Source organism: Natrix helvetica (assembly GCF_964273705.1).
Source record: "Natrix helvetica genome assembly, chromosome: 16".
Classification (NCBI taxonomy): Eukaryota; Metazoa; Chordata; class Lepidosauria; order Squamata; family Natricidae; genus Natrix; species Natrix helvetica.
The window spans coordinates 10,806,340-10,833,876 of NC_138563.1; the positions used below are offsets into that span (position 1 = coordinate 10,806,340).

A 27,537-nucleotide genomic window follows, 5' to 3' on the forward strand; every position below is an offset into this window, starting at 1 on the left:
CCCACTGCCAGCAGTTCGATCCTGAACCAGCTCAAGGTTGACTCAGCCTTCCATCCTTCCCAGGTCGGTAAAATGAGGACCCAGATTATTGGGGACAAGAGGCTGACTCTGTAAACTGCTTAGAGAGGTCTGGAAAGCACCTCAAAGCGGTACCTAAGTCTAAGTGCTCTTGCTCTTGCCCCCGCCCCGCCCAACAGTTGTTAGAATACAGAATTGCAGGCTGACTGCCGACTGCCAGGAGTTCAAGTCTCACCAGCTCAAGGTTGACTCAGCCTTCCTAGGTTGGTGAAATGACCCAGATTGTTGGGGGCAAGGGGCTGACTCTGTAAACCGCTTAGAGAGGGCTGTAAAAGAACTGTGAAGCGGTGTATACCGTATTTTTCAGAGTATAAGATGCACCTCCCCCCCCCCAAGAGGGTGAAAATTTGGGTGCGTCTTATACACTGAATGTAGCCCCACCCACCCACCAGCCCCCACCCTTTGGCCTCTGCCGCCCAGCAATTTACCTCCTTGCAGAAAACTGGGAAAATGGGGCTTGTGGAGGCTTCAATAAGCTATAGCAACCCCTGCAGCCTGAAACAGCTGATGATCGGGAGAAATTGAAAGTGAAACTTGCTGTTTGCTCCAGGTGGCAAATTGCTGGGAGGCAGATTTTTTTTTCTTGTGCTAATCAGGCTGTTTGCTGCAAGGAGGGAAGTCAAAACTATAAATGCCTCTAGAATGTTCAAATTATTAGACTTATTTTTTAAAGGCTGCTTTACTATTATTCTAGACAACTTAACAAAATGGAGCAGCTTTTTAAAATAAACGCTTGATCTGAAGAGGCCCAGTGCTCTTGTTTTAAAAAGTGATATTCTTTTAAATAGCAGAGAATAACTATACTTCCAGAAAGCCACATCGATTTTAACAGCATCTGTACAAGTATAGTCTGAAATATAACACTACAAACAGCGTATATTGTCTGTGCTGTTTGTTGCAAGGAGGCAAATTGCTGGGAGGCAGATATTTTCCCCTTGTTTTCCTCCCCAAAATCTAAGTGCCTCTTATACTTCGGAGCATCTTATACTCCGAAAAATACGGTAAGTCTTAAGTGCTATTGCTATTCTTTCCCGCACCCCAAAAACTTCAAAATTATTCCTCCATTGAATGCAGAAAGAAAAGGCTTCCACGAATGAGGTCTCATCTATTTTTATTACAGCGATTTGGTTTCACACAGGGATACAAAAGCTGCTTAAAAACTCAGCCCCACAACTATATACACAGAAGGCCGGTGAGCGCAGGCCCGGTGAAGGAAGATTCCCACCAAGAGCAACGGACGGAGCCGATCCTTGCACATCCCACAAGGAGAACGGCATCCAAAGCCTTCCCACCAGCGACAGGAAGTTGGTGCTTCACTTTGTGATGGTGTTTCTGGAGAGAGAGAGAGAGAGAGCACACAATTAGTGGAAGATGCCCCAAAAGTCATCTCCACCCACCCAACTGGGAAAGATCTTTCGGAGGAGTTATTCTCGGGATGCCCTAACCAGGAGGGTTCAATGTTTGCAATTTTTAAGTCTTGTGATTTCAACTCCATGCTGGCTGGGCAATTCTGGGAGTTGAAGTCCATAAGTCTTGAGGTCTGTAGAGAGTCCCAGCCATCCATGGTTGTCCCAAAGGTCCTTTTTTCAGGAGGCAACTGGACTTTCTGGTTTTTTCTTTGAAGATGTTTCGCTTCCCATTCAAAAAGCTTCTTCAGCTCTGGCTGGATGGCGGGGAATGGAGGGATTTACCCGCCTTGCAGACAGCTGGTCCTTTGCATCCTTTGAGGGAGTCGTTGAGGCCACCTGGACCCTGAGAACACAGATAAACCTCCAAGTGGCCTCAACGGCCCTCCAAAAGGATGCAAATAACCAGCTGTCTACAAGGAATATAAATCCTTCCATTCCCACTATCCTGTCAAGAGTTAAAGAAGCTTCTGGGATGAGAAGCGAAACGTCTTCAAAAGAAAAAAACAACCACCCAGAAAGTCCAGTTGCTTCCTGAAAAAGCCCCTTCGGGACATCAGTCTTAAAGTTGCCAAGATTGAAAACTTCTGGTTTAGAACTTCATCCTCTCCAGGGATGTTAGAACCACATCTGGGGTGTTGGACCAACCAGTGAGGAGCCCATAAATTTAGGAGGATCTGGTTTAGAAGGTGAATAGAAAGGGTGAACCTCTTGAGATGCCAAGTTAGAGGAATGACTAGAAGAGATTTCAGATGTAAACAGGCGTCCCTCAAATTCCTTTTCCTGCAAGGGGCCATAACCAAATTAAGGGAGGAATAAGCACCACTCGGTATGGTCTTTTCCCCATAATTCTCTGCTTCACTCCCAACAAAAGCAGGAGGGAACATTGGGGAACAGCCAAGCCAGCCATCTGGTGATCTTGACTTCAGAGAAGACCATCCCTTCTCTTCACAGGAGCTGGTGGCCAGCTATGAAAACCACCCCCTCGTACGTGCTCCCCACGCATCCTTACGCGTTCATGCTCTTCCCGCTGCCACTGAGCACGATGTACGGCGTCTTCTGAGCTTTCTGCTTCTCCTGCAGCAAAGCCACCGTCCCCAGCGGGGTGTCGCTGGAGCTCATCTTCTTCAAGAGCTGGAAAAGAGAGAGAGAGAGCATGGCAATCGATATTCCCTGCGTCCTGCTTCCCCCTCACGGCTGGTGTCGACTTTGGCACGCAACATAGGAAGGTGTAAAAAAGAGTCCTCCTTCCTAAGGGACGATTCCAGACGGAGCTCCCAACTCCTCAGGGGTGGACTTGGTACCCTTTGCACCGCAGTTTCTTCACCTTTTAAGCTGTGAGGACTTCAACTCCCAGAATTCCCCAGCCGGCATGCTTTAAGATGTGTAGTCTTCAACTCCCAGAAATCTGGGACTTGGAAGGCCACGCGCCTTAAAATCGCCAAAACTGAGAAATTGTCAGGTCCTCATAGATCCCCATCGCCTGGGTGACATTTTATGACCTTTCCTGGTTCTGGTCTTTCCTTAAACTTTGATGTGCCTTCCTGGGAATGGGGAGGGGGGAGCCTGGGGCCACCTGTTTTGTCTCAGCTCTTGGAGGGACGAGCAAGTGGCATCTGAGAACAGCTTCTTATCCCCTTTTTAGCTGGAGGTTCTCACGACAACTTCACACCTGTGAACTGGCTCACTTTCGGACTGGACAGAAGGGAGGGGTTTCTACGACGTTTAATGGTTTTGAGCGGGAACTTCAGATCCTGCCTATTCTTCTTGCTATCGCCATCTCCCAAGAAAAGCTCCTTTTGAAATGCTGCCTGTTTCAAGAGTTCTACGTTCTTGAGGGGAAAGCAGAGGCAAGTCCTTACAGAAACATTGGTCCCTATCCTATTTACATTCTTGTGTCTGTAACCTTTAGTTGGGCAAAATGGTGCATTGTAGGAATCTTTGAGTTCACTTCAGAGGCCTGGTCCTGTTTGGGGAGCTGGGTCAGAAGAGGCACTTCGTTCAATTGGAGAGAGTCTGGATGAAGGGATGGATAAGGCCGGCTACTCCACAGAAAGACTTCACCAGCCCCACCCCCTCATCACTCACCGCTTCCTCGTCCAGTTTCTTCATGCGCCGTTCGGTCTTCATCTTCCCAGAACCTTTGCCGTGGAAGCGGTGGGACAGCTGGCGGAAGGCCTGGCACACAAAGACACCTGGTTAAAAGGAAGACAGACTCCACCCAATAGGGTGGGCATTGAGGCAAAGGAAGGCGGCTACGGCTTTTGGTCTACAGAGTGATGCGATGCCTTTGGTCTAAGGGTAAAGGCAATGGGTTAGAAACCAGGAGACATGAGTTCTAGTTCTGCCTTAAGGATGAAAGCCAACTGGATGACTTTGGGCCAATCACTAGGAGTCGTAAGTTCTCAAAAGTCAACTGGGTGATTTTGGGCCGATCACCAGGAGATGGTGAGTTGTAGTCCTGCCTTAGGCATGAAAGCCAACTGGGTGATTTTGGACCGATCACCAGGAGATGGTGCGTTGTAGTCCTGCCTTAGGCTTGAAAGCCAACTGGGTGATTTTGGGCCGATCACCAGGAGATGGTGAGTTGTAGTCCTGCTTTAGGCATGAAATTTGGGCCGATCACCAAGAGATGGTGAGTTGTAGTCCTGCCTTAGGCATGAAAGCCAACTGGGTGATTTTGGACCGATCACCAGGAGACGTGAGTTCTAGTGCAATCAACTGGATTGGTTTTGTATGGAAATTAGGCAGAGGAAGCAGTGTTAGGGATGTCTGCCAGCTTGAATTAGTTGTGAAGTAATAAAGGCAAGATAAAAATCAAATAATAAGACAGACAGATAAATAGACAGACAGCTCCAAACCATTTTGATCTTTTAGAGAGGCATCCACGAAGTCTTAAAAATCTGATTCTTACAATAAGAGTGGATTCATTTGGAATAACGATGACAACAACAAGCATTAGCAGCAAAGGTTCTGCCCTGGGGGGGGGGGGGGCGAAGGGAAAGTGTTAAGCCCACTCCCCTTTGGAAAAGGCCCCTGGGGGTTCCCAGTACCTCCTTGGGGGTGAGTTTACGTCCCGTCTCGTCCACATATTCGATCTTCACGTCCGGCTTGTAGCTGTCTTTTTCTTTGAAGTCCTGAGTGAATCCCCGATATTCCTCCCGCCGGCTGTATTTATCATCGATGGCCCTGGGGTGGGGGAACGACACGCAGCGGTCTCACCTTCCCTGGCAATCCCATTGGCTGAGCCAAAGGAGGGAGCAGATGCTGGATGCACCCCCACACATACACACACACATAATACAACTCTCATTTCTGCACACACAACGCAGGTGTAGTCCTCGACTTACAACAACAATTGGGAAGAAACTTTCCGTTGCTAACCAAAGGAGGCACGCCTGATTTTACAACTTTGTTTGCCGTGTTGTTAAAGTCAGCCGCTGCAGGAGAGTCACGGTGGTCGTTAAACGAACCGGGCTCCCCCCACTGACTTTGCTGGTCGGAAGCTGGCTGGGAAGGTGATCATGTGACCTCGGGATGCTGCAACCCGTCCTAAACACCTGCCCGTTTGCCAGCACCTGAATTTTTGATCCTCTGAGACTGTGGAGATGCTGCATCCAATCTAAGCGCAAGGACCAGTTGTGAGTCCCTTTACTCACTGCTGTTGTAACTTTGAATGTTCCCTAAATGAATGGTTGTAAGTTGAGGACTACTCCTGGTCCAGTGAGAACCAACTCTGCCCTCTAAACGTAACTTTTGATTTAGTTATTTGGCCAAGTAACCACAGAAACGAACATTAAGCGTACAGCCAATAAAAGCGAGAAGTAGAAAATAATAAAAGAGAGTAATAATAGCGCATAAATAATAATTGATGAAATAATTTCAAATCTATATACTGTATTTTTCGAAGCATAAGTCGCACCTTTTCCCCTCAAAAGAGAGGGTGAAAATCTGGGTGCGTCTTATACACCGAATACAGCATTTTTTTTGGCCTCCAGAAACCCCGCTCCCTCCGCAAAAATAGCTTTGCAAACCCTTATGGAGGCTTTCAGAGAACTCCTGGGGGCTGGGGAGGGCAGAAGTGAGTGAACAACAGGCAATTTCTTTGCTCGTTTTGGCCCCCCGGCCCCCAGGAGCACTCAATAAGCCTCTTAAGGGCTATGCATCCCCCCCCCTTTTTTTTTTTTGACAAAAAGCGGGCCCGTTTTTGCGAAAAATGGGTCATTTTTGGGAGGCCTGCAGGGTGCAAAAACTTTTTTTTTTTTAATTTGCCTCTTCAAGATCTTGGTGCGTCTTATACGCAGAAAAATACAGTATATAAAAGTGTGTGTGTGTGTGTGTGTGTACGTTTCAGCATAATTCTGGAAATCCTCCAGCAATTTCAACCCAACTTGGTACTCAGATGACTCTGGAGACAAATACTGTGGGGGTAAGAAACCCCTAACACCCCTCGGGATATGTGCTCTGTTAAGATACAGCCTGTTGTGCCTTAAAATGTCTTCTAGTGTACTGCCGTAAAATGGCTTCAACTGTATAGTGCAGTGGAGTTGTCATGGTAACGGCTCCACAGTACTCCACAAGGGGGCTCCCTCTGGTAAGGGGGAAAATCCAACGTTAGAAATTACGTTTGGCCTGGACATTTTCCCCCTATAAACAAACACCTGGGCAACGCCGAGTTATCAGCTAGCAATGAGATAATAAATGAATAAATAATGAATATGACTATGAAATGAAATATGAAACGAATGAATCAATACATAAAGGAATCATAAAACGGTGCCAGGGAGACCTTCTCTCTCTCTCGCTCTCTCGCCCACTTACATCTTGTCCTCAATGCAATAAACAGCCGAGGGCAGGGACTTGTTGGGCGCCTTCACCCGTGCCACCTTCTGCACCGTGGTCTCCAGCAAGCCTGGGAAAAGAAGACCAAGGGAAAGCCCAGTCATCCGCACGTCCAGCAACGGATCAACCAAGGGAGCGGGTGAGCAGAGAAGCCTGATTTGAACCCAGGGCACCGTCCTGCTTACCTTTGTTCTGGCACAGCATCAAGGCGGCAGCCAGGCCCCGGTTGACGATGGGCTCCTCATCCAGGATGGTGGTGGACGAGGTGGAGAACTGCAGAACAGAGGAAGACAGGTTTGATCACAGCCAACATCCTTCAAACAAGCCTGTCAGGCTGGCAGCCATCTTTCCTTTTGGATCTTTAGCCAGCTACACTTTCTATTATTCTACTATGCATTTTCTATGGTGGGAAAATGGGAGGGGGGATTATATGGAGTTGGGTGATATGTAGCCATAACAACATTCTTCTTAGAAGCTCAAGGTCATCCTTTGTCTTTACACCTGTGCACCTGACTGGAATTGGATGGGTGGAAGCTCCCAGCGTGGCAGTGGGAGATGGGACCATGGGATGGACTTGTGGGTGGGGGGCAGGATCTTGCACTTTCAACTGGGTGGGGAAAACCGGACACTTTCAGATTCGGGTTTTATGTTTGTTTGTCCTTGTTCAAAAACAAATAAAAATTGTTTTTTAAAAAAATCGGGTTTTCCCAGATGTGCCAACGTGGCTCTCTTCATCAACTGGAACTTTGAGCAATACTTTGCCTCGGACTCTGATTTAATTTTGGATGCTATCTGGAACCCTGACGTAGCCAACACCATCCTCCCGGTTTCCTTGGCCTGTTGGGGCATGGTTGAGGACTCTGAGAGTTGAAGCCATCTGGAGCAGCGGTTCTCAATTTCGACAACTTGAAGACGGGTGGACTTCAACTCCCAGAGCTCCCCAGGCAGCAGCAGAGAATTCTGGGAGTTGACGTTTACTCCCCTTAAAGGGGATGAGATGGAGAAGCGGTGATCTAGCGCCGTGTTTCTCCATCTTGAAGATGAGTGGACTTCAACTCCCAGCATCCCAGCCAGCCTTGGAGACCCTCCCGCCAAACCCCACTTACATCCTGCTGGTGCTTCTCTTCATCCAGGTTGACCATGCTCCAGCCAATGTTCTCCTCGCCATCCGAGTCAGAGCCGCCGGTGGCTGACCTCTCGTCGTCGCGTTCAAAGTCCTGGGGGGGGGGGGAGAGAGGAAGGGAGACGTGAGGAAGGGCTGTTCTGTGGACCCCAGTTGGCCACGCAAGAAAACCACTGTTTTGAGCCAGCTGCAGCTTCCAGATCCTTTCCAAGGGCAGCCCCATGTGCAACTCATTGCAGTAGTCAAGACAGGAGGTGACTACAGTGTGGGTGACTGTGACTAATGCCATGCCTCTCAAAAATGTGTCCCTCTACCCTGCTTTCTAAAGTAGTCTCCCCGCCCCAGAAGGTTTTACCAGAAGTTCTTCCTGCTCCTCCCGGTTCCCGGCCAGCCCATAGGTGGGGATCTCCCCCAGCGTGCGGCAGAATTCGGAGGTGGCGTTGAAGACAATGGCTCCCTTCTTCTCGAGCTCAGCATCGTCCTCCTGGGTCCGGCTGCGCCCCAGGGTCCGCACGATTTCGACCACCTGGAAAGGCCAGTGAGAGGTGAGAGGTCAGCCTTAGCGCATCAACAAAATTGGACTTGTGTCCGAGGAGCTGGCAGAGAGAGGGGGGGGAGGGGGAGAGGGGGAGAGGGAGAGAGGGGAGGGAGGGAGCCTGGTCCATCCGTCAGCCCTCAGATGCAGAGTCAACAGCCCCCAGGTCTGGAGGTGGCTGATGAGGAAGAGGAGGAACAGCTGGGCCCAGTGCCTGACGCGCTGATGCGCAGAAGGCAGAGGAGAGGAGAGCAGTGGAAATCTATGGGCCAGTCCTTGGGACGGAAGAGCCAACACTGCTAGCAAAGTCCCACCCTAGCTCTGAGCATAAAAGGCTGGGGGCAGAGATGAATAGATGTGACACACAACTATTGAGAGAGGGGGGGGGGGAGGACAAAGAGAGGGAGGAGGAGGGAGGAAGAGAGAGAGAGAGAGAGAGAGAGAGAGAGAGAGAGAATGTCAACATGGAGAGTTGGTCCAATGCAACACATGGGGCAGTTTGAAATGTGGAGAGGGAGGCTGGGGACCGGTGGGAAGGGAGAGCCGCTCCGTTGTGCCCCACTTCACATGGCAGAGGCACCTCTGGCCTTCTCTGCGTGCCCCTCACCTTTTCACCGCTGTCCTTCAACAGCTGGATCTGCCGTAGTTTCCGCCCCTTCTCCAGCTGTTTCTGCAGCTCCATCTCGGCCTCGTCTTCCTCCAGCAGAGGGGGAGAGCCGGGGCCTTCCATGGCATCCTCTGCCCACACGGGGGGAAAAAGACTCAGCTCTCCTCTCTCCCCCACCCCAGAGAGCCAGTCCAGGCCTGACCCAGGTTCCTCGTTGGCTTAAACACTAGCAACGCCCAACAATGGCTGCCAGAGAGATTAATCGTGGGGTCCCCGGTGCCCCCCGAGCTTGGCTGTTGCCTTCCAGATGTTTCATGATTATTATTATAACCGTCTGCAGGCCTCGGTTTCTTTTGTGAAAAATGGGGCATGCAGAGAGTTTGGGAGACTGGCAAAGTGTCCCTGGGGGCTGGAGGAGGAGGGGACGAGCAAAAAAAAGGCCCCTTTTATTGGTAGTTTTTGCCCTCCCCAGCCCCCCAGGGGCATTTTGCAGGCCTCCCAAACCCTCTGGACGTCCATTTTTGCAATTGGGGGGGGGGGTTTCGGGAGGCCAGAAATGCTGCATTCAGTGTATAAGATCCAGATTTAATCCACTCCAGATGCCATTCGGTTGCCCCAGCATTTGAATTCCAGCAATACTCACCATCCTCGCTGCTGATCTCCATTTTTTCTACCCGGATGTCATCGGACTGGATCAGCTGCTCTCCTGCCCCATTTCTGCTGCTGACCAGGGATCTCTCCTCTTCTTCTTCCTCCTCCTCCTCCTCCTCCTCCTCTTTCACAGGCGCCCGCCGTTTACCTCGGCCCCGGATCCTAGGGAGGCAGAACAAAGTGGGTCAGGCATGAGAAGAAGGGGGTGAAGAAGCTTCCCACCCGTGATCAACCCTGACCTGGGTTAAGGCCTTCACACCGTAACACCTTAACTGCCACCCACGTTGGCTCGGGAATTTGTGTGAACCCACCTCCTGCCATCAAGCATCCCCGTGAGCGCAAGGGAGGAAAAGGCCCGGAGACACAGCTGTTCCCCTCTGCCGGTTTTCTGGCCGAAGGGACACCACAGCAGGCATGGGAGGACGGCCACACCCCATGGCTCTCTCCACACCGCCTTCACTGGGTGGTGAAGGATTCGGACCCTACCCTGAGTTTGACCTCTTAAGTCAGGGGTGTCCAAACTTGGGAACTTTAAGACTTGTGGACTTCAACTCTCAGAATTCCCCAGCCAGCCAAGTCTTAAAGTTCCCAAGTTTGGACACCCCGTCTTAAGTGGAATTGAGATTATCTCGGGGTCCAATTGTGCAAATGTGGGTGAATTCCCAAGACAGGGGGTGGGGGACCAATCCTTTAAATCAAGGTCCGTGGGCTGCATTTCCAGCCCGCGATGTGGTCAGATCCGTCCTAGCAAATGTTAAGGGGCTGGCCTGCATCACTTTGGCCCGGTCTACCCAGGGCGAAGAGGAAACGTGCCAGCAGCCACGCGGCTGACCCTGACCTGGACCCGAAATCCCGCTCGTTGCTCTCGATGCCGAAGGACATCAGGTCGTCCGCCTTAATCGGCTTCTCCTTCTTGCGTAACTTCTTCACCCGTCGCCTTGTCTTCTTGAAAGTGGTCTGCAGAGGAGGAGGGGAAGGCAGGCTAAGAGTCCGGCAGGGCGGTCCCTTGGGCTGAGCCCCCCGCTACCCAAACGGCCCCAGTGGCGCCTGCCTCCCAGCCCCTCCAAGGTAGGGGACCCAGGCCGCCTGGGCCCCTTCCCCTGCCACCCCAGGGCTATTCCTCCGGCTGCCAGCCTCTGGGGTCTGCCTCCCCCAACCCGTGGGGGTTCTCACCCACCCTACCATCTCTTCTGGGGTGAAGTACTCCGAGGCCAGGTGGAGGCTGGGCAGGTCCAGTGACTGGGCCCGACTCTGCAGGCTCTCCCGGATGTTTTGCAGCTCCCGTTCCCGGGAGCCGTCCGCCATGCCCACTGCATCCAGCTTGAAGGACTTCTTCCTCTCCCCCTCGATCTCTTCGTCGTACTTGGAGAGGACGCCCTTGTGCTTGAACTGAGGGGAGAAAGCGGGGGTGACTCACAGGGGGCTTTGGTGGGGGGATATGGGGCTCAAGGCTCTGCTTTTTCGGCCCAAACATCTGCCTGCAAAATGGCGGCTGGGCTGGACACACAGGGCCACAGAAACCACAATCGGCAAAGCCCAAAGGCCGGGTTTACATCCAAAAGAAAAAACCACGTTACATGCAACAGTGAACGTTTGCCTGTCCCATCGGATCTGGCTATGGGTTTACGTTTGAGCCGCAGTTAGAATGCAGTCCTGCTGCAGGGCTAACTCATGGCTCACTGCCAGCAGTTCGATCCTGACCGGCTCGAGGTCGACTCAGCTTTCCGTCCTTCCGAGGTGGGTAAAATGAGGACCCAGATTGTTGGGGGCAAATAGGCTGACTCTATAAACCGCTTAGAGGGCTGTAAAAGGACTGTGAAGTGGGATATAAGTCTAAGGGCTAATGCTATTTTCCTTCCTTCCTTCCTTGCCCGCCTGGAATGGTTAGAACACAGAACTGCAAGCAAACTCTGCCCACTGCCAGCAGTTCGATCCTGACCAGCTCAAGGTCGACTCAGCCTTCCGTCCTTCCGAGGTGGGTAAAATGAGGACCCAGATTGTTGGGAGCAAGAGGCTGACTCTGTAAATCCAGAGAGGGTCCTAAGTAAACCGCTTACAGGACTGTAAAGCACTGGGAAACGGTATATACGTCTAAGGCCATGATGGCGAACCCATGGCATAGGGGAGCCATATTTGGGGCTGATTTTTTGCCCTTCCAGAGGGCCAGGGGTGGCCGTTTTTGCCCTCCCCAGGCTTCAGGAAAACCGGGCATGGGTCGCAGACGCATGCACAGCTGGGCGGGGAGACTGAGTGGGCACGCCATAAGAAGAAAGTTTGCCATCCCTGGTCTAAGGGTCTATTTGGCCAACGGCAGGAGGCACGCCTGCTCTGCTCTGGCATCTGCTTTACGGAAGGTTCTCTCCATCGCCTGTCTGTCAGGGGAATTCTGGGAGTTGAAGTCCACACATCTTAAAGTGGTGAAGGTGGAGAAACTCCTCATCTACCCCTTCACGTTTGTGGAAGCTGCTGTGGAGACCAGGAAGAGGACGGAGGGAGACTTACGACCACCATGTCGTCCACGCTCTCCTCTTCTTCGTAGGGTTTGTACTCCGGCTTCTTCTTGCGCAGCTCCACGTTCTTCTTGGCCTTCTCCTTGTCCACCATGTTGACGTTCACCAACACATCGCCACCTTCCTCCTCCAAGACACCTAAAGGAAGGGAAATCAGGGGTCAACCGGAGGAGAACCATGGGAGAACGCTGCTGCTCCCCCTCCCCCGGGACTGGCACCCCAAACCAGTTGCCACACCTGCTGGGCCAGCTCTGGAGTGGGGGGAGAGGCGGTTCCTGTTCTGACCTAGGCTTCGCCAAATCACGAAACAGACTCTTTGTCCCCCCCCAAAAAATCCCTTTCTATTTGGCTAATGTGCACTCCTTGCATTCCCATCCAGCAAAGTCCCTGCAAACAGTCTTTCAAGGGTGAATTGCAACCACAGACCTTATCAGTCCTTGGAGCGTTGCCAGGCTGATGGCTTCTAATTGCAATGCTGTACAATGAAATACTTGGCCGGGAATCTCTGTGAGGCACAATCTCAGATAAGCAACTCTTCACTCGAATAATACGAACTCATTGTCTCCTGCAAACTCCACTCCCCTGTTGCTCCTCTTTTATTTCCTCTGGGAGGGGCCATTCAACGTCCACCTGTGGCTTTACTCCCAAGTCCACCCTTGTTCCTTAGCTGTTCCCTTCCTCTGGCAGCTCTGCGCATGCGCACCCTGGGAACAGGCTCCAGCTGTTTGTCTGCCCCACTGATGTCTGACTATGAAGGCAGCTGATAACTGGAATATGGCTCTGGCCCCCTCCCTGCCTCCGACGCAGAGCCCTCATAAGAGCCTTCCCCAAACTCCAGGACTGGCCCAGGTTCCTCCCCAACCCTCCTCTCTGTCTGAGTCTGATGGGCCACAAAAGTTCCTACCTTTGTCTTTGAGGGTCAGGATGACGGTGTGTCCCTCCTGGAAGGAGTCAATGGTGTGCTCCACAGTCAGGCCCTTGAGGTCCTGGGCACTGTAGCCCACCTGTTGGGAGCCAGAGAGCAGAAACAGGCATCAGAAGAGGCAGGGGAGGCATGGAGGGAAACCTCCAGCTTTGGGAAGGCGAGAAACAGCGGTGAGAAATCAAGGAGCTGCCGAAAAGATGCGTCTTTCAGCAGGAAGAATGTATTTTTTTTAATTTGTTGTTATGAATGAATGCTCTTTGTTGGCCAAGAGTGATTGGACACCCAAGGAATTGGTCTCCGGTGCATAAGCTCTCAGTGCACATACAAGCAACAAAGTAATCGATCACAAGATACCAATGGGAGAAGGTATTAGGAAAGATGAGGGCCCTACTACATGAGCAAATATCCTTAGGCTGCGGGAATTAGGTGTTCAGCAGAGTGACGGCACGGAGGGAGAAAAAACGGTCCTTGGGTCTTGCATCCCACCGCAATTACTTTTACAAAGGACTGGAGGTAGCCAATATACCCACCTCCTCCTTCTTATTTTCCCAACAACAACCCTGCGAGGTGGGCTGGGCCAAGAGAGGGGTCAGTGGGGGGGCCCTGAGAAGTGGATTGTAAAGGCCAGTCTTAAGTCAATGAGGACCCGGATTCACTTAACGACCGTGTGACTAACTTAACAACCGCAGCGATTCACTGAACAGCTGGGGCAACCAAGGTCGTAAAATGGGCAAAGCCCGCTTCACTGAGGTCCCGCTTAGCAACATAACCTGTGGGCTCAATTGTGGCCGTTGAAAGGGTACCTGGGATGGCTCCAGCTGTCCTCTATTTCTCCCTTGGACCTTGAGGGGGGACAGCAAGGACGGGGAGACCCTGGAGCTGGGAAGCCAAGGCAATCCCCTCAAAACTCAGCCCGGGATTTGGCTTGTTAAGTCTTCATGGTCGCTAAGCAGATCACCCTTGACCCGACTCCATTTTACAATGCCAGTGTCACCGTGGCCATTAAGTGGATCACGGAGTCATTAAGCGAAAAGGACACACATTGCAGTCACATGACCGTGAGAAGCTACAACCAGATGCAAAGGTGATCCACTTGCCAAAATACGATCACGCAACACCCAGGCTGTGTGTGTGTGGGGGGGGGGGGGAGGCAGTTGTCCCTTCGAGGAAGGGTTGCAAGTCATTTTTGGGAGGTCCATCACAACTTTGAACCGTCGTTAAGCGACCATCCGTTAAATGAGGAGGGGCCTCTTACCTTCTTCTTCTGCCCAAATTCCTCCTCCACCAGGCTGCTGATGCCGAATTCCTGGTCCATCTCCTCCAAGAGCTTGGCCTGTTGGAGGAACAAAGGAGCCCAAAACGTGAGAGGGGAGGAGGGGCTGCTCCAAGCATCTGGAGGAAGGCACTACGGAGAGTATCCTGGACTTAGGATCACAATTAGGACTAGGACATCTGTCACTCAAGATGTCGTCAGCTGTCCCAGTTTTGTCATCTAGAAAAGGGAGACTTTCGAGGCTACTTTTTGCCAAAAGTTAAACTGTGCTAAAGCCAAGGGGTCGCAGTAGAAGAAACACCGGATCTAAAGTTTTCGCGCCCAAAGCATCTGCTTAACTTTTCGCTTGTCCACACCTTCAACTCTCAGAATCCCCCAGCCATCACTCGTGGACTTCAACTCCCAGAATCCCCCAGCCATCACTCGTGGACTTCAACTCCCAGAATCCCCCAGCCATCACTCGTGGACTTCAACTCCCAGAATCCCCCAGCCATCACTCGTGGACTTCAACTCCCAGAATCCCCCAGCCATCACTTGTGGACTTCAACTCCCAGAATCCCCCAGCCAGTGCCCACAAATATTGCTGACTGGGGAATTTGGGGGGTTGATGCCCACACGTCTTACAGTTTCCACAGTTGGAGACCCTGCCTTGCCACAGAAGAGGGGTTCCCAACCTTTTCTGTACCCCGCACCCCTAGAACGCTTCTGATATATTATCGCACCGCTTACAAAAGTAAATACCAGGTATGAATTATGCACATACATTATAATTTTGAAATTTCTAAACCCAAGTTTGTGCACACACACACACACCCCACTTGAATATTAACTTGCCCTCCCGGCTGGTCACCCCCGCGGTAGAATCATAAGAATCCCAGGGCTGGAAGGGACCTTGGAGGTCTTCCAATCCAACTCAAGGCGGTCCACTCTCTTCTTAAAAAGGCCCCCAGCACTGACCCTCTTCTCCGCCATCTCTTTCTCCAGCTGCAGCTTCCGGCTCTTCTCAATCCAGGCTGCCGTATCGTCCAGCCAGGGGTCATCTTCGCCCAGGGATTTGATTTTCCTAAAGACCCAAAAATACCAGCCGCTTACGGAAAGCTCTCATCCTGGCCCTGAGGTGACCAGGGAAGGCGGGAGTTAAGAAAGCAGATCCGCATATATATAGAAAGCACATATAGTAAGGCAAACACAGGCAGTCCTCGACTTACAGCAGTTTGTTTAATGACTGTTCCAAGTTACAAAAAAAGTGACTTACGACTCTTGAGGTCATTGGATTAAAATTCTGTGGCTTGGCGACTAACTCATCTTTACGACGGTGTCCTGGGCTCAGGCGATCTCCTCTTGCCACCTTCTGACCCACAGAGTCAACGAGGAAGCCGGATTCACTTAACAACCATGTGACTAACTTAACAACCGCAGTGATTCACTTAACAGCTGGGGCAGGCAAGGACGTAAAACGAGCAAAGTCTGCTTCACTAAGGTCCCACTTAGCAACATAACCAGCTCAGTTGGGGTCGTGAAGTCGAGGACTGCCTGCCATTTAGAAGCAGTTTCCAAATAGTGAAGAGTCAAAAGGGCTACCCGAGTTTCTGGTTTAAAAGCCGCTTCTCCTTGGCGGCCGCTAGCTTCTCCCGGATCTCCTCCCGTTGCCTGAGGGCGATGGGGTTGATGACCTCCGCAGCCACCGGGTCCTCCTTGCTGCCGGTCTCTGCAGGGGGAGGAGGAGACAAGAGGGATAGACCAAGGCTTGGCTCTGGGCTGAAGCAGCCGAGATCAGTGATGGGGAACCCCAAAACTCACTTATTAATCCCAAAGTGCCAACAGGGCAATTTCACCTGAATCAGGAGCTTTACTACCTCAAATAATGATAAACAGGGCAGAGTTCAGCTAGTTGTTGTAAGAAAAAAATGTGATAAATGCACTTTTATGCCCCTTCATTTTTTTTTCTGCTTTTGAAACATTATGTTTAGCAACAATAAAACTTTTGTAATATCATTTCTCTTCCCCCCCTTTCTCTCTCTGCTACCCTCTCTTTCCCTCCCTCCCTCCCTCTCCCTCCCTTCCCCTCCCTCTCTCTTTCCCTCCCTCCCTCCCTCTCCCTCCCTTCCCCTGCCTCTCTCTTTCCCTCCCTCCCTCCCTCTCCCTCCCTTCCCCTCCCTCTCTCTTTCCCTCCATCTGTTTCCCTCCTTCCCTCCCTCTTCCCCTCCCCTCTCCCTCTCTCTTTCCCTCCCTCCCTCCCCCTCCCTCCCTCTCCCTTCCCCTTCCTCTCTCTCTTTCCCTCCCTCCCTCTCCCCCCCCTTGTGGGAGAAACGCAATGGAGCTGGGCTGGGGCGATGGCCCATGTGCCCACAGGGAGGGCTCTGAGTGCCACCTCTGGCATACGTGCCATAAGTTCACCATCAGTGTGTTAGATGAACACTAAAGGGGACGGAGCCCAGCATTGTCCAAGTTCCACCAGCCGCAAACACGTAAGGTGCCAGCTGGGCTCAAGGACAAAATAAGTCAACCAAAGTCTGCTTTTATAGCAGCTGCCTCTGCAAACGCAGAGACACTGAACTGTTCACTCATCTGTTCACTCATCTGTTCGCTCTCCCAAACAAGGAGACTGTCAGGCCTGCAGCCATCTTTTCTTTGGGATTTTTGGCCTGCCACACTTTCTATTATTCTGCTATGCATTTTCTATGATGGGAAAATGGGATTGTACGGAGTTAGATGATAGGTAGCCATAACAACATTCTTTCTAGAAAGCCAAGGTCATCCTTTGTCTTTGCACCTCTGCGCCTGACCGGAACTGGATGGCTGGAAGATGCCAGCATGGCAGTGGGAGATTGGACCATGGGATGGGCTTGTGGGTGTGGGGGAAAAGATCTTGAACTTTCAACTGGGTGGGAGAAACTGGGAAGCTTCTAGATTCAGGTTTTTCCAGATGTGCCAACATGGCTCTCTTCATCAATGGGAACTTTGAGGAATCCTTTGCCTCGGACTCTCATCCTGGCTTTTTCTTTCTTGCCGTTCCACTTTAAGGCGGGCGTCCCAAAAGTGCTTTTTTCAAAAAGGAAATGAACTCCCTTGTTTTTCTTTGAAGGCGTTTCGCTTCTCATCCAAGAAGCTTCTTCAGTTCTGGATGGTGGGGAATGGAAGGATTTATACTCCTTGCAGACAGCTGGCATCATTTTTAGTGGGTCACTGAGGCCACTTGGAGGTTTATCTGTGTTTTCGGGGTCCAAGTGGCCTCAAGGACCCTTTAAAAGGATGCAAATGACCAGCTGTCTGCAAGGAGGGTAAATCCTTCCATTCCCCACCATCCAGCCAGAGCTGAAGAAGCTTCTTGGATGGGAAGCGAAACATCTTCAAAGAAAAAAACAGAAAGTCCAGTTGCCTCCTGAAAAAGCCCCTTTGGGACGACCAGGACTTGGATGACTGAGAATCTCCAGACTTTTAAAGCAGGTAGTTAAAAAGGAGAATATTGACAATTCCAGAAGGCCTTGACTAATTTTAGAAGGAAAGCAACCGTTGGCAGGCAGGATGCAAGGGGGCCAGTCCAGACCCAAAATTGCTGCCAGTTTAGTGGGAAAACCTGATAAACAGCTGCTGAAGAAGCAGAGAAAATACCCCATGAAATAATTCCTACAAGCTCTGAAGATTCTTGCTACCATACAGTAAAAAAAAAAAAAAATTGGATTAGGTGAAATAACACAGAACTTGTCACAGACCCCTGAAGAACGTAAGTAGAAGACAAATGAACCGAAGCCTCCGTGGCAAAAGGACAGAAGATGGAAGGCCAACCTACCCTTCTTGATTGTGTGGATCTCCAGAGGCTTCAACCCAAGTTTAGCTCGAAGTTTACTATTGAGAAAGAGAGGAAAAAAGCAACAAAATGCAGGTCATTTGGGGCACCCGTTGTTGGACCAGGAAACAGAATCTCTGTGGGGGGGTGTCCCTGGTGCTCCCTGTTTTCTTGAAAGCGCTTCATTGGCTTTTCCTCTCTGAAAATCAAACAGCAAATAATGGAACGTAGGATCCCAGGGCTGGGAGGGACCTCAGAGGCCTTCTAGTCCAACCCCCTGAGACTTACGCCGACACGATCAAATGGTTGGTCCAATCTTTTCTTGAAAGCCTCCAAGTGAGGGAGCACCCACAACGCCTGGAGGGAAGCCGTTCCACTGGGGGATTGTCCTCACTGCCAGGAAACCCTCTTCACTCTCACCCACGCTTGCATGTAAAGAGCAAACTGCCTCCCTTCTGGCACTGATGAGGTTCCCTAGTTGGGTCATGAAATGTCTGCAAGGAAACAGCCAAGCTCCGAGAGCACCAAGGACCCCACAGTCCACCTCCTCCTCCTCCTCCTCCTGAACCCCACTCCCTTCTTGCACTGATGAGGTTCCCTAGTTGGGCCATGAAACGTCTGCAAGGAAACAGCCAAGCTCAGTCCTCCTCCTCTTCTCTGCAAACCCCAGTTCTAGCACTGATGATGTTACTTAGTTGGGTCATGAAATGTCTTCAAGGAAATCACAAGACTCAGAGAGCACCAAGGACCCCACAGTTCTCCTCCCTCCTCTCCCCGCTCCTCCTCCTCCTCCTGTCCTAAACACCCTCCCTTCTAGCACGGATGACGTTCCCTAGTTGGGCCATGAAACGTCTGCAAGGAAACCACCAGGCTCAGAGAGCACCAAGGTCCCCACAGTTCAACCCTGACCTACCCATCTTCTGTTGGGACAGACTCTCTTCAACGCATTGCTACGGATCTCAAGGTGACTTTTTTCTTTAATTGACAGACTTCTATGGGGAAATCCGAGGCCTTTCAGGACAAGGACAGAGCCGGCAGCCATGAAGCTGCTTTTCCCAAGTGCAGATAAGCGACCTCTGCTTGCCTCTTCTCTTCCTCCCATCCCCACCAACTGCACCCCAGACTGCAGGGTGGTGTTATACGGGGAGGTATATAGTCATAATAACATTCCTTTCTCCGAAGAGTCAAGGACACCTTGACCTGCATCTGGAGGGGTGTGACTGGGAAACATCTGCAGTTGGGACAGGGCCCTGACTGGGCCATGGGATGGACATGTGGGTGCTGGGTAGGTTCTTGGACTTTCTTTTGAGTGGGGAAAACCTGGAAGCTTTCGGATTTGGGCTTTCCCAGATGTGCCAAGAGGACATCTCTCATAAAATGGAACTTTCGTTGGGGTTTTTATTTGGAAGCATGACATAGACACTTGCAGAGGATTAGCTACAAGAAGGGTGTCAGAGATATAAATCTGGGTGGAATGCCAATTTCCCAATGGATTTAATTCACTCACTTTGTCTCCTCAATGCTGAGCGAAGCGTCTCCTCCGGACGAAGACTTTGAGCTAACCGCTGTTTGGGAATGAACACAGGGAGAGAAATTAGTCAGCACCGAGTAAAGATTGTGAGTTGGCAACTATTTCAGGGTTTGTTTGTGGGTTTTTTTTTGCACAACTGGATGGTCAGATCTCAGTTCCTTTTGGGAGTTTTGAGAACGGTCTAGTGTCTAAAGAGAAAAGCGAAGTGTTTGCACAGTTGGCACCTCAGATCCATCCACCAAGGAAAGAGCTCTGAAACAGGAGTCCTAGCTGAGGAATGACAAGGCAATAGGAATAGTCAATGTTGAAAGGCTAGGAATATTCTCTCTTCAGCTACCTCTTCCACAGCTGAATTTAATTTAATTTATTATCAGTTCAGCACCCCACGGTCTGATGGCACACACGGAGTCTCTCAAATCCACTTCGGCTGTCAATTTAGATCTTGCCGTGTCAGCTGGAATTTTTGCTGCACCGAATGCTTTAAGCTGACAAAAAGCAAACTCAGGGAGGAAATAGGCCCCTCCCTAAAATGGGGGGGGGGGCTTTACAATCTGTGGACATGGCTGTCTCATGAATTCTGGGAGTTGAAGTCCATTAGTCGTACAGAGGCCATAGCTGCCCGCCCCATGGGACATACTTCTCTTCCCTCGACTTCCTTCGAGTCTCACCATTCTGACTTAAAACCAGATTCCTGTTATGGGATTTGGCTCATGGGAGAAGACGAATATTTGCCTCCACCATTTTTAATGCAAAAACATTTTTTTTTAAAAAAAAGAATTAGCATAGAATGAGCTGGAAGGAACCTTGGAGGTCTTCTAGTCCAGCCCCCTACTCAAGCAGGAGAACCTATGTACCGTTTCAGATAAGTGACTGTCTGGGCTCCTCTTAAAAACATTCAGTGTTGGAGCGCCCACGATTTCTGGAGGCAAATTTAATTTAATATAGCAGGGGTGTCCAAACTTGGGAACTTTAAGACTTGTGGACTTCAACTCCCAGAATTCCCCAGCCAGCTCTGCTGGCTGGGGAATTCTGGGAGTTGAAGTCCACAAGTCTTAAAGTTCCCAAGTTTGGACACCCCTGTAATATAGTGTACAACAGAGACAAGTGCAGGCAGTCCTCGACCTATGACCACAATTGATCCCAACATTTCTGTTGCTAAGCGAGTTTCCGCCCATTTTACGACCTTGCTTGCCACAGTTCACAAATCACTGCAGCTGTAAAGTTAAGAACCCAACCGTTAAGCTTCCCCGTCAGGTCGCACCAGGGGAATCCTGCGACCGTCGTAAGCTCACGCCAGTTACCAAGCGTCCAAATTCCGATCACATGACCACGGAAGGGGGGGGGGCATGCTGCAACAACAACAGTTGTAAATCGCTATTTTCAATGCCATCGTAACTTTGAGCAGTCACTAAATGAACAGTTGTAACTTGACGACTGCATTTAACGTCCTGGAAGATTTACAGATGGTTCAAGTCACCTCCGGGTTAATCTGGTTTGTCCAAAATTCAGGAATTATATGGAAAAATGGGAGGAAATCCTCCGATGCCGCCTGTTTGAAGCGAGCCCTTCCTCATCCTCATACAATGGGTGTCAGGCCTGCAGTCATATTCCTTTTTTAGGATCTTTGGCCTGCCACACTTTCTATTATTTTCCTATGCTGTTTCATTAGTGTAGTAATTGGGAGTGAGGAATAGAAAGGAGTAGAATTGTGGAATGTGTTGTTGTCATTCCTTTCTAGAAGCCAAGGTCATCTTTTGTCCCCGCACCTCTGCACCTGACCGGAACCAGCTGGGTGGAAATGCCAGCGTGGCCAAAGAAGATTGGACCATGTGATGGATTTATGGGTGTGGGGATAAGATCATGAACTTTCAACTGGGTGGAATCCCAGGAAGCTTTTAGATTTGGGGTTTCCACAGATGTGCCAACATGTCTGGTTACCACCTTCAAAGCACTCCATGGCACAGGGCCTAGTTACCTGCGGGATCGCGTCCTGCCCCATACATCCCTGCGACCCGTCCACTCACACAGAGAGGGACTACTCCGGGTGCCGTCCTCCAGAGAGTGCCAGAGGGCAGCGCCCAGAAGTAGGGCCTTCTCTGTAGTGGGCCCCACCCTTTGGAATGACCTCCCCCCAGACATCAGGACAACAACCGACCTTCGCTCCTTCCGTATGAAGCTGAAAACCTACCTGTTTCGACTAGCTGACCTGGCATAATACTACAACCTCTCCAGCCCAGGGCATTTTTAATTGGTAATTTTAGTTTTTAAGGGTTAATTTCACTGGGGTTTTAACTTTTTTAGGTATTGTAACTTATTTATTTATTCTTACCTCCTCTGTACGCTATATAATACTTTTGTACGTCGCCCCGAGTCCCTTTGGGGAGAGGGGGCGACTAATAAGTTCAAGTAATAAATAAATAAATAAATGTCTGTCTTATTAAATTGGAACTTTAAGGATAGCCCTGCCTTGGACTCCGATTTAATTCTGCATGATATTTGGAACGCTGACAACGGGGATCCTAAGTGGTTGCATAAAATCTACTCCTACTTGCTGGCTCCCCGTCTGGAGTCACACGGCATCACCGGCTCTATGAAGGCGGGAAGCCTCCGTGAAGGAGTACAACAAAGTTATGAGAAAGCCACTTCTCCCTGTCCACACGGATCCCCCTCAGTGCCAGGCTCAAATCCAGGAAGCTCCCCCTGGCCCTCGCTCGACAGCTGTCTAACAACTTTGACGTCAACACATGGTGGAAAGCCAAATGGGCTGCTGAAGGCCCAGATAGAGGGTAGCTGCGTAGATGACCTTACACAAACGGTGACAGGTTTTGACCTTCCTTGCCAGCAATGGTCAACTCTGATCCACAGCCAACACGGCGTCTGCCAGGACTCCTTGCTTAAGTGGGGTCTTGCCTCGATCCCCTCAGTTTGACCGTGGTGCTCGACAAAATATCCACCACACTTGTGACCAAAGGTCCATCAAGAACTCACACTGGCCCAATGTCTGATTTTTTTCAACGTAGAATACCCTGTCCTTGAATGGATGGGTAGTTAACATTCGAGTCCCTAGCGCTGCGTAACGGAGTGAGCTCCCGTGCCTTGTCCCAGCTTCTGCCAGCCTAGCAGTTCGAAAGCATGTTAAAAAATGCAAGTGGAAAAATAGGATCCACCTTTGGTGGGAAGGGAACAGCGTTCCGTGCCACTTCAGCGTTGAGTCATGCCGGCCACATGACCACGGAGACGTCTTTGGACAGCGCTGGCTCTCTGGCTTTGAAACGGAGATGAGCACCGCCCCCCTAGAGTTGGGAACGACTAGCACTTACGTGCAGGGGGAACCTTTACCTTTACTAGCTGGGCAGTTGGCATCTCTATCCTTACGGAAATATCTGGTTGCATCCCCTAATTTTCTATGAAAATTATGGGATGCAACCAGAAAATAAAAAATGCAACCAGAAAATAGAAAATAGAATCATGCCGGCCACATGACCACGGAGACGTCTTCGGACAGCGCTGGCTTTTCGGCTTTGAAAAGGAGATGATTACCGCCCCCTAGAGTCGGGAACGACTTGCACTTATGTGAGAGGGGAACCTTTGACCTTTTAATGTCCATGCATTTGCCATACGCTAAATAAATAAGGGAGTCCTTGTGCATTCCATGGGAAAAGCAGGGGAGGAAGAGCGCTTTGGCTCTTACATCCTGCTCCCTAATTCATGAGCCTCTTTGCATCCAGAGGCCTAACGGAGCCTTCTCGGGAAAAGCCAGGCTTCAGCAATTCTTTGGGGAAAGACGACTCGGCTGCTTTCAATAGGAATGAGGATTTGCAGAAAGAAATCCCTTTGGAAAGCTTGCCACTCGATAGGTTGTGGGAATTCAACGAAGGCCGGGACAGTACATTAGGCAATTCAGGCATTTCGTCACATGTGAATGCAGTGAGGCGGCTACAGGTTTAAGCCAAGTGTAAGATGAAGCATGTGGGGTGAACCCACAACGACAACTGGGCCTAAAATTTCTGTTGCTAAACAAAACATTTGTGAAATGAATGTTTGCCCCCTTTTAACACCTTTGACGCAGTTGTCAAGCAAATGACCTAAGCAGAGGGTTGGACTAGAAGACCTCCAAGGTCCCTTCCAACTCTTGTTATTCTAGTCAGTGCTACTCTAAATCAGATTTTTTTAAAAAAAATCTAATTTATTTTAACAAAATGCTTTTGGACTAAAAATCTATCCAAAGAGTAGTTTTCTATTTAAGATAGATTCATAATTTGGTTTATTCAGCATGGAGTGGAGATGAGCTGTGTCGCATGAGGCTGTATAATCTGCAATATTTATGCAACTCCTTCAACGAATGCAACCTCTGCAAGCAAAATAGGAAACGTTCATTTGGTTTGCAAATAATCGTATTAAAGATTTTAACCAGCAGCAAGAATGAGTCCTTATTTAAAGATCCCTTGACATTTCAGATCCGTCAGGGCAGTGCCTGTCAATGGGCATCCCCTCACCTGCTGCCCGTCACGCCCCTCCCCTTGTTGTGTCCCTGCCCCATCGCCAGCCGTCCCATGAAAGTGAACGGGACGGTCGGTGAGTCAACAGCAAGTCAGAGGAGGAGCTGCTGCGGGACAGAGATGACGGTGGCTGTTTAAAAAATGTGATTTAAATCGAGTTGATTTAAACCAAGCCTTTTTACTAATGATTTCAATCGTGATTTCAATCAAATTCACCCATTCTGGCAACCAATGCAGCTCCTTCCAAAGAAGTGACAAATGTGCAAATTTGGACTGGCACAAAACTACCCAGGATGCTGCGCTTTGATGCTCTCCCAGGTACAGCGCATAGCCCAAATGAGAGACCACAAGAAGGGCCTGTTGGCCCAGCTAAGTGTTACAGCTAACACACTTTCACTTACGAGTACAGCAAAAGCTTTCTCCATGCCCCATACGCCGGAGGACACTTTTCTCCGTGAGTCAGCCAATTCATTCATATGTTAGCACAACCGGGGAGCCGTCAAGTCAACATATGCGCAACAGTTAACAATTATACCTGACCAGAAAAACATCAAGCAACTTTCTTGCAATCACGGTTCCTAATGACGCCTTAGAGCCGGGGTCAATACAATACAACAGCAGAGTTGGAAGGGACCTTGGAGGTCTTCTAGTCCAACCCCCTGCCTAGGCAGGAAACCCTATACCGTTTCAGACAAAGGGCTATCCAACATCTTCTTAAAGTCTTCCAGTGTTGGGGCATTCACAACTTCTGGAGGCAACTTCTGTTCCACTGATTAATTGTTCTAACTGTCAGGAAGTTTCTCCTCAGTTCTCTAAGTTGCTTCTCTCCTTGATTAGTTTCCCCCCATTGCTTCTTGTTCTACCCTCAGGTGCCTTGGAGAATAGTTTGACTCCCTCTTCTTTGTGGCAACCCCTGAGATATTGGAAGGCTGCTACCATGTCTCCCCTGGTCCTTCTCTTCATTAAACTCCAGTCCCCTAATCTCCTTTGTACCTCTTCTCTGCACTCTTTCTAGAGTCTCCACATCTTTTTTACATCGTGGCGACCAAAACTGGATGCCGTATTCCAAGTGTGGCCTTACCAAGGCATTATAAAGTGGTATTAACACTTCAGGTGATCTTGATTCTATCCCTCTGTTTATGCAGCCTAGAACTGTGTTGGCTTTTTTGGCAGCTGCTGCACATGGCTGGCTCATATTTAAATGGTTGTCCACTAGGACTCCAAGATCCCTTTCACAGTTACTACTGTTGAGCACGGTACCACCTATGCTGTACCTGTGCATTTCGTTTTTCTTGCCTAAATGTAGAACCTGACTCTTTTCACCATTGAATTTCATTTTGTTAGATACTGCCCAATGTTCAAGTTTGTCAAGATCCTTCTGTATCTTAAGCCTGTCTTCTGGAGTGTTGGCTATTCCTGCCAGCTTGGTGTCATCTGCAAATAAGCGACGACTTACAACCACACCTCAAACTTGCGTCCTTATGGCCATGTGATCAAATGCGGGGACTTGGCAGCTGACTCACAGTTATAACAGTCGCAATGTCCCCTGAGGTCACGTGGTCCCCTTTTGCGACCTTCTCACAAGCAAAGTCCACCGGGGGGGGGGGGGGGGAAGCCACATTCACTTGAACAGCCGGGTTACTGACTTTATCAACTGCAGAGATTCACTTAACGACCGTGACCGGAAAGATTGTAAAACAGGGTCAAAACTCACTTAAACTGTCTTGCTCACAACAGAAATTTGAGGTCAAATGTTGTCCTAAGTTGAGGACTACCTACAGTCATGTGATCAAGTGCGGGCACTTGGCAGCTGACTCGCAGTTATGACGGTCGCAATGTCCCATGGATCACACAATCCACTTTTGCGACCTTCCGACAAGCAAAGTCCACGGGGGAAGCCACAATCACTTAAACAACCGGGTTACTGACTTATCAATTGCACTGATTCACTTAACGACCCTGACCAGAAAGGTCGTAAAACGGCTGAAACCTGAGGGTCCGCTTAACTATCAAAATTTGGGGGCCACTTGTGGGCGTAGGTCGAGGACTGCCGATGCTCCCTGCCCGTTCACGCCACCCCTGCGAGGTAGGCCGCTGAGAAGCCCCCCCCAGCCCCGCCCCGAGTCTGCACCTGCGCCCTGGGCGCCTTCGTGGCCCTCGTCCCGCTTCTCCCGCTGGCTCCGCCGCCCCGTCTCGCCCTCCTGCCCGGCGGCGGCGCTGCTGCGGCTGCCCCGCGCGGAGGAGGAGGCGGCGGCTTCATCCCCGCCGCCGCCCCGCCGCCCGCTCCGTTCGCCCCGGCTGCGGCTCCTCTTGCTCCGTCGCTCGCTGCCTCCGCTGCCTCCGCCGCCGCCGCCGCGGTGCTTGTGCTTCTTGTGCTCGCGGTGGCGGGACGAGGAGGAGGAGGAAGAGGCCGCGCCGCCCGCCGAGGAAGAAGAGGCCGCGGGCGGCGCGGAGTCCTCGGAGGCTTCGCTGCGGTCGCGGTGCCGCTTGGAGGAGCCCATCGCGAGAAAATGGCGGCTCCCTCCCTCCCCTCCCCAAGCGGAGGCCGCGCAGAACGGCGCTTCCTTGTTGCCGGCGGTCCACTTCCGGGGGCGGAGTCCCACTTCCGGTCCGTGCGGAAACCCCTCCGGTCGGCGGCCTTGATCTATAAAAGATGGGTTCCTTAGGCAACGCATGGTTCCTCCTCTGGCTGCTTTGGGGCTGGCGGGAGGATTTTCTTCCTGCTTTAGGAAGGGGTGGGATGTAGCCTAATTTCTCCTCCATTTTCTGTGTTCTTTCTCCGTGTCATGTAATATATTTCGGTGCATATATAATTTTGTATTTTTATTTTTATTTATTTGTGTTTAGTGTAAAATTGGAGATGGTGACCTTTTAAGAGCTGTATGCAACGAAATTTCACTTTTAATATATGCCAATTACATTCAAAGTGATAATAAACTTCTATTCTATTCTTTCCCATTCTATTCTATTGTATTCTATCCAATTCTGTATTCTATCCTATCCTATCCTTACCTATTCCATTCCATATTTCTATTCTATTCTATTATTCCAATGTCTATTCTATTCTATTCTACTCTACTCTACTCTACTCTACTCTACTCACATCCCCTCATTTCTCTGCATCCTTCCGAATTGTATATATTGAATTCCAACTCTATTATTTTATTTTCTACTTTGAATCATAGACTCCGCAGTCGTCCCCCCTCCACCCCCGCCCATATTTGCCCACTTTAAAATGAATGGACTTCCCGGCATGGTGGTTGGGAGATTCTGGGGTTTCTGGAGATTCTGGAAGTCCATTGAAATTTATTTTTGCAAGCTAATTTTCACTGGACAGAACTATACATTCCACACTCTAATTCTCTTCCCGTAGCCTCTAAATATGTCCAACCTAAAGACAGAGATGATCTTCGTTAATCTTGTTACAGGCTTTTTTTCCCTTTCAGTGGTTTATAGGTCAAGTGGTTAAAAGGGACGAAGGAAGGGAAATAAAGGTTAGGGATCACTGCCCTGTGGGAAAGGAGTTTAGGGGTGTCCAAAGCTGGCCACCTTGAGACCTCAAAGGCCAACTCCTAGAATTCCCCAGCCAGGCTTGATGTAGCCATGGATGGATATCCCTCTTCTAGAAGTCTATTTTGGTGTAACACAGACTGCATTTTAGTCAACAATGGGCTGCTTATAAGGACTTTGGGAATTTATCCTGAGAAGTGTGGTCTACATTACTGGGAAAATGTTGTGTTCTCTGCAAGATATCACAAGGCTTCTGAGTT

General features: G+C 50.2%; 1 protein-coding gene across 1 annotated transcript; it reads right to left on the bottom strand.

Moving 5' to 3' along the window:
• Positions 1–1,172: 1,172 nt before the first annotated feature.
• Positions 1,173–26,339, bottom strand: SART1 (spliceosome associated factor 1, recruiter of U4/U6.U5 tri-snRNP). Its single transcript, XM_081968339.1, has 20 exons — positions 25,899–26,339; positions 19,245–19,302; positions 17,741–17,796; positions 15,532–15,658; positions 14,908–15,013; positions 13,933–14,010; positions 12,657–12,756; positions 11,745–11,890; positions 10,425–10,631; positions 10,081–10,199; positions 9,235–9,404; positions 8,592–8,722; positions 7,805–7,975; positions 7,433–7,543; positions 6,512–6,599; positions 6,306–6,396; positions 4,538–4,673; positions 3,573–3,662; positions 2,497–2,618; positions 1,173–1,410 (listed from the first exon to the last, which is right to left on the bottom strand). Exons 1-20 carry the CDS (start codon positions 26,266–26,268, stop codon positions 1,392–1,394), a joined length of 2,496 nt encoding a protein of 831 aa, XP_081824465.1. The 5' UTR covers positions 26,269–26,339; the 3' UTR covers positions 1,173–1,391.
• Positions 26,340–27,537: the final 1,198 nt, after the last annotated feature.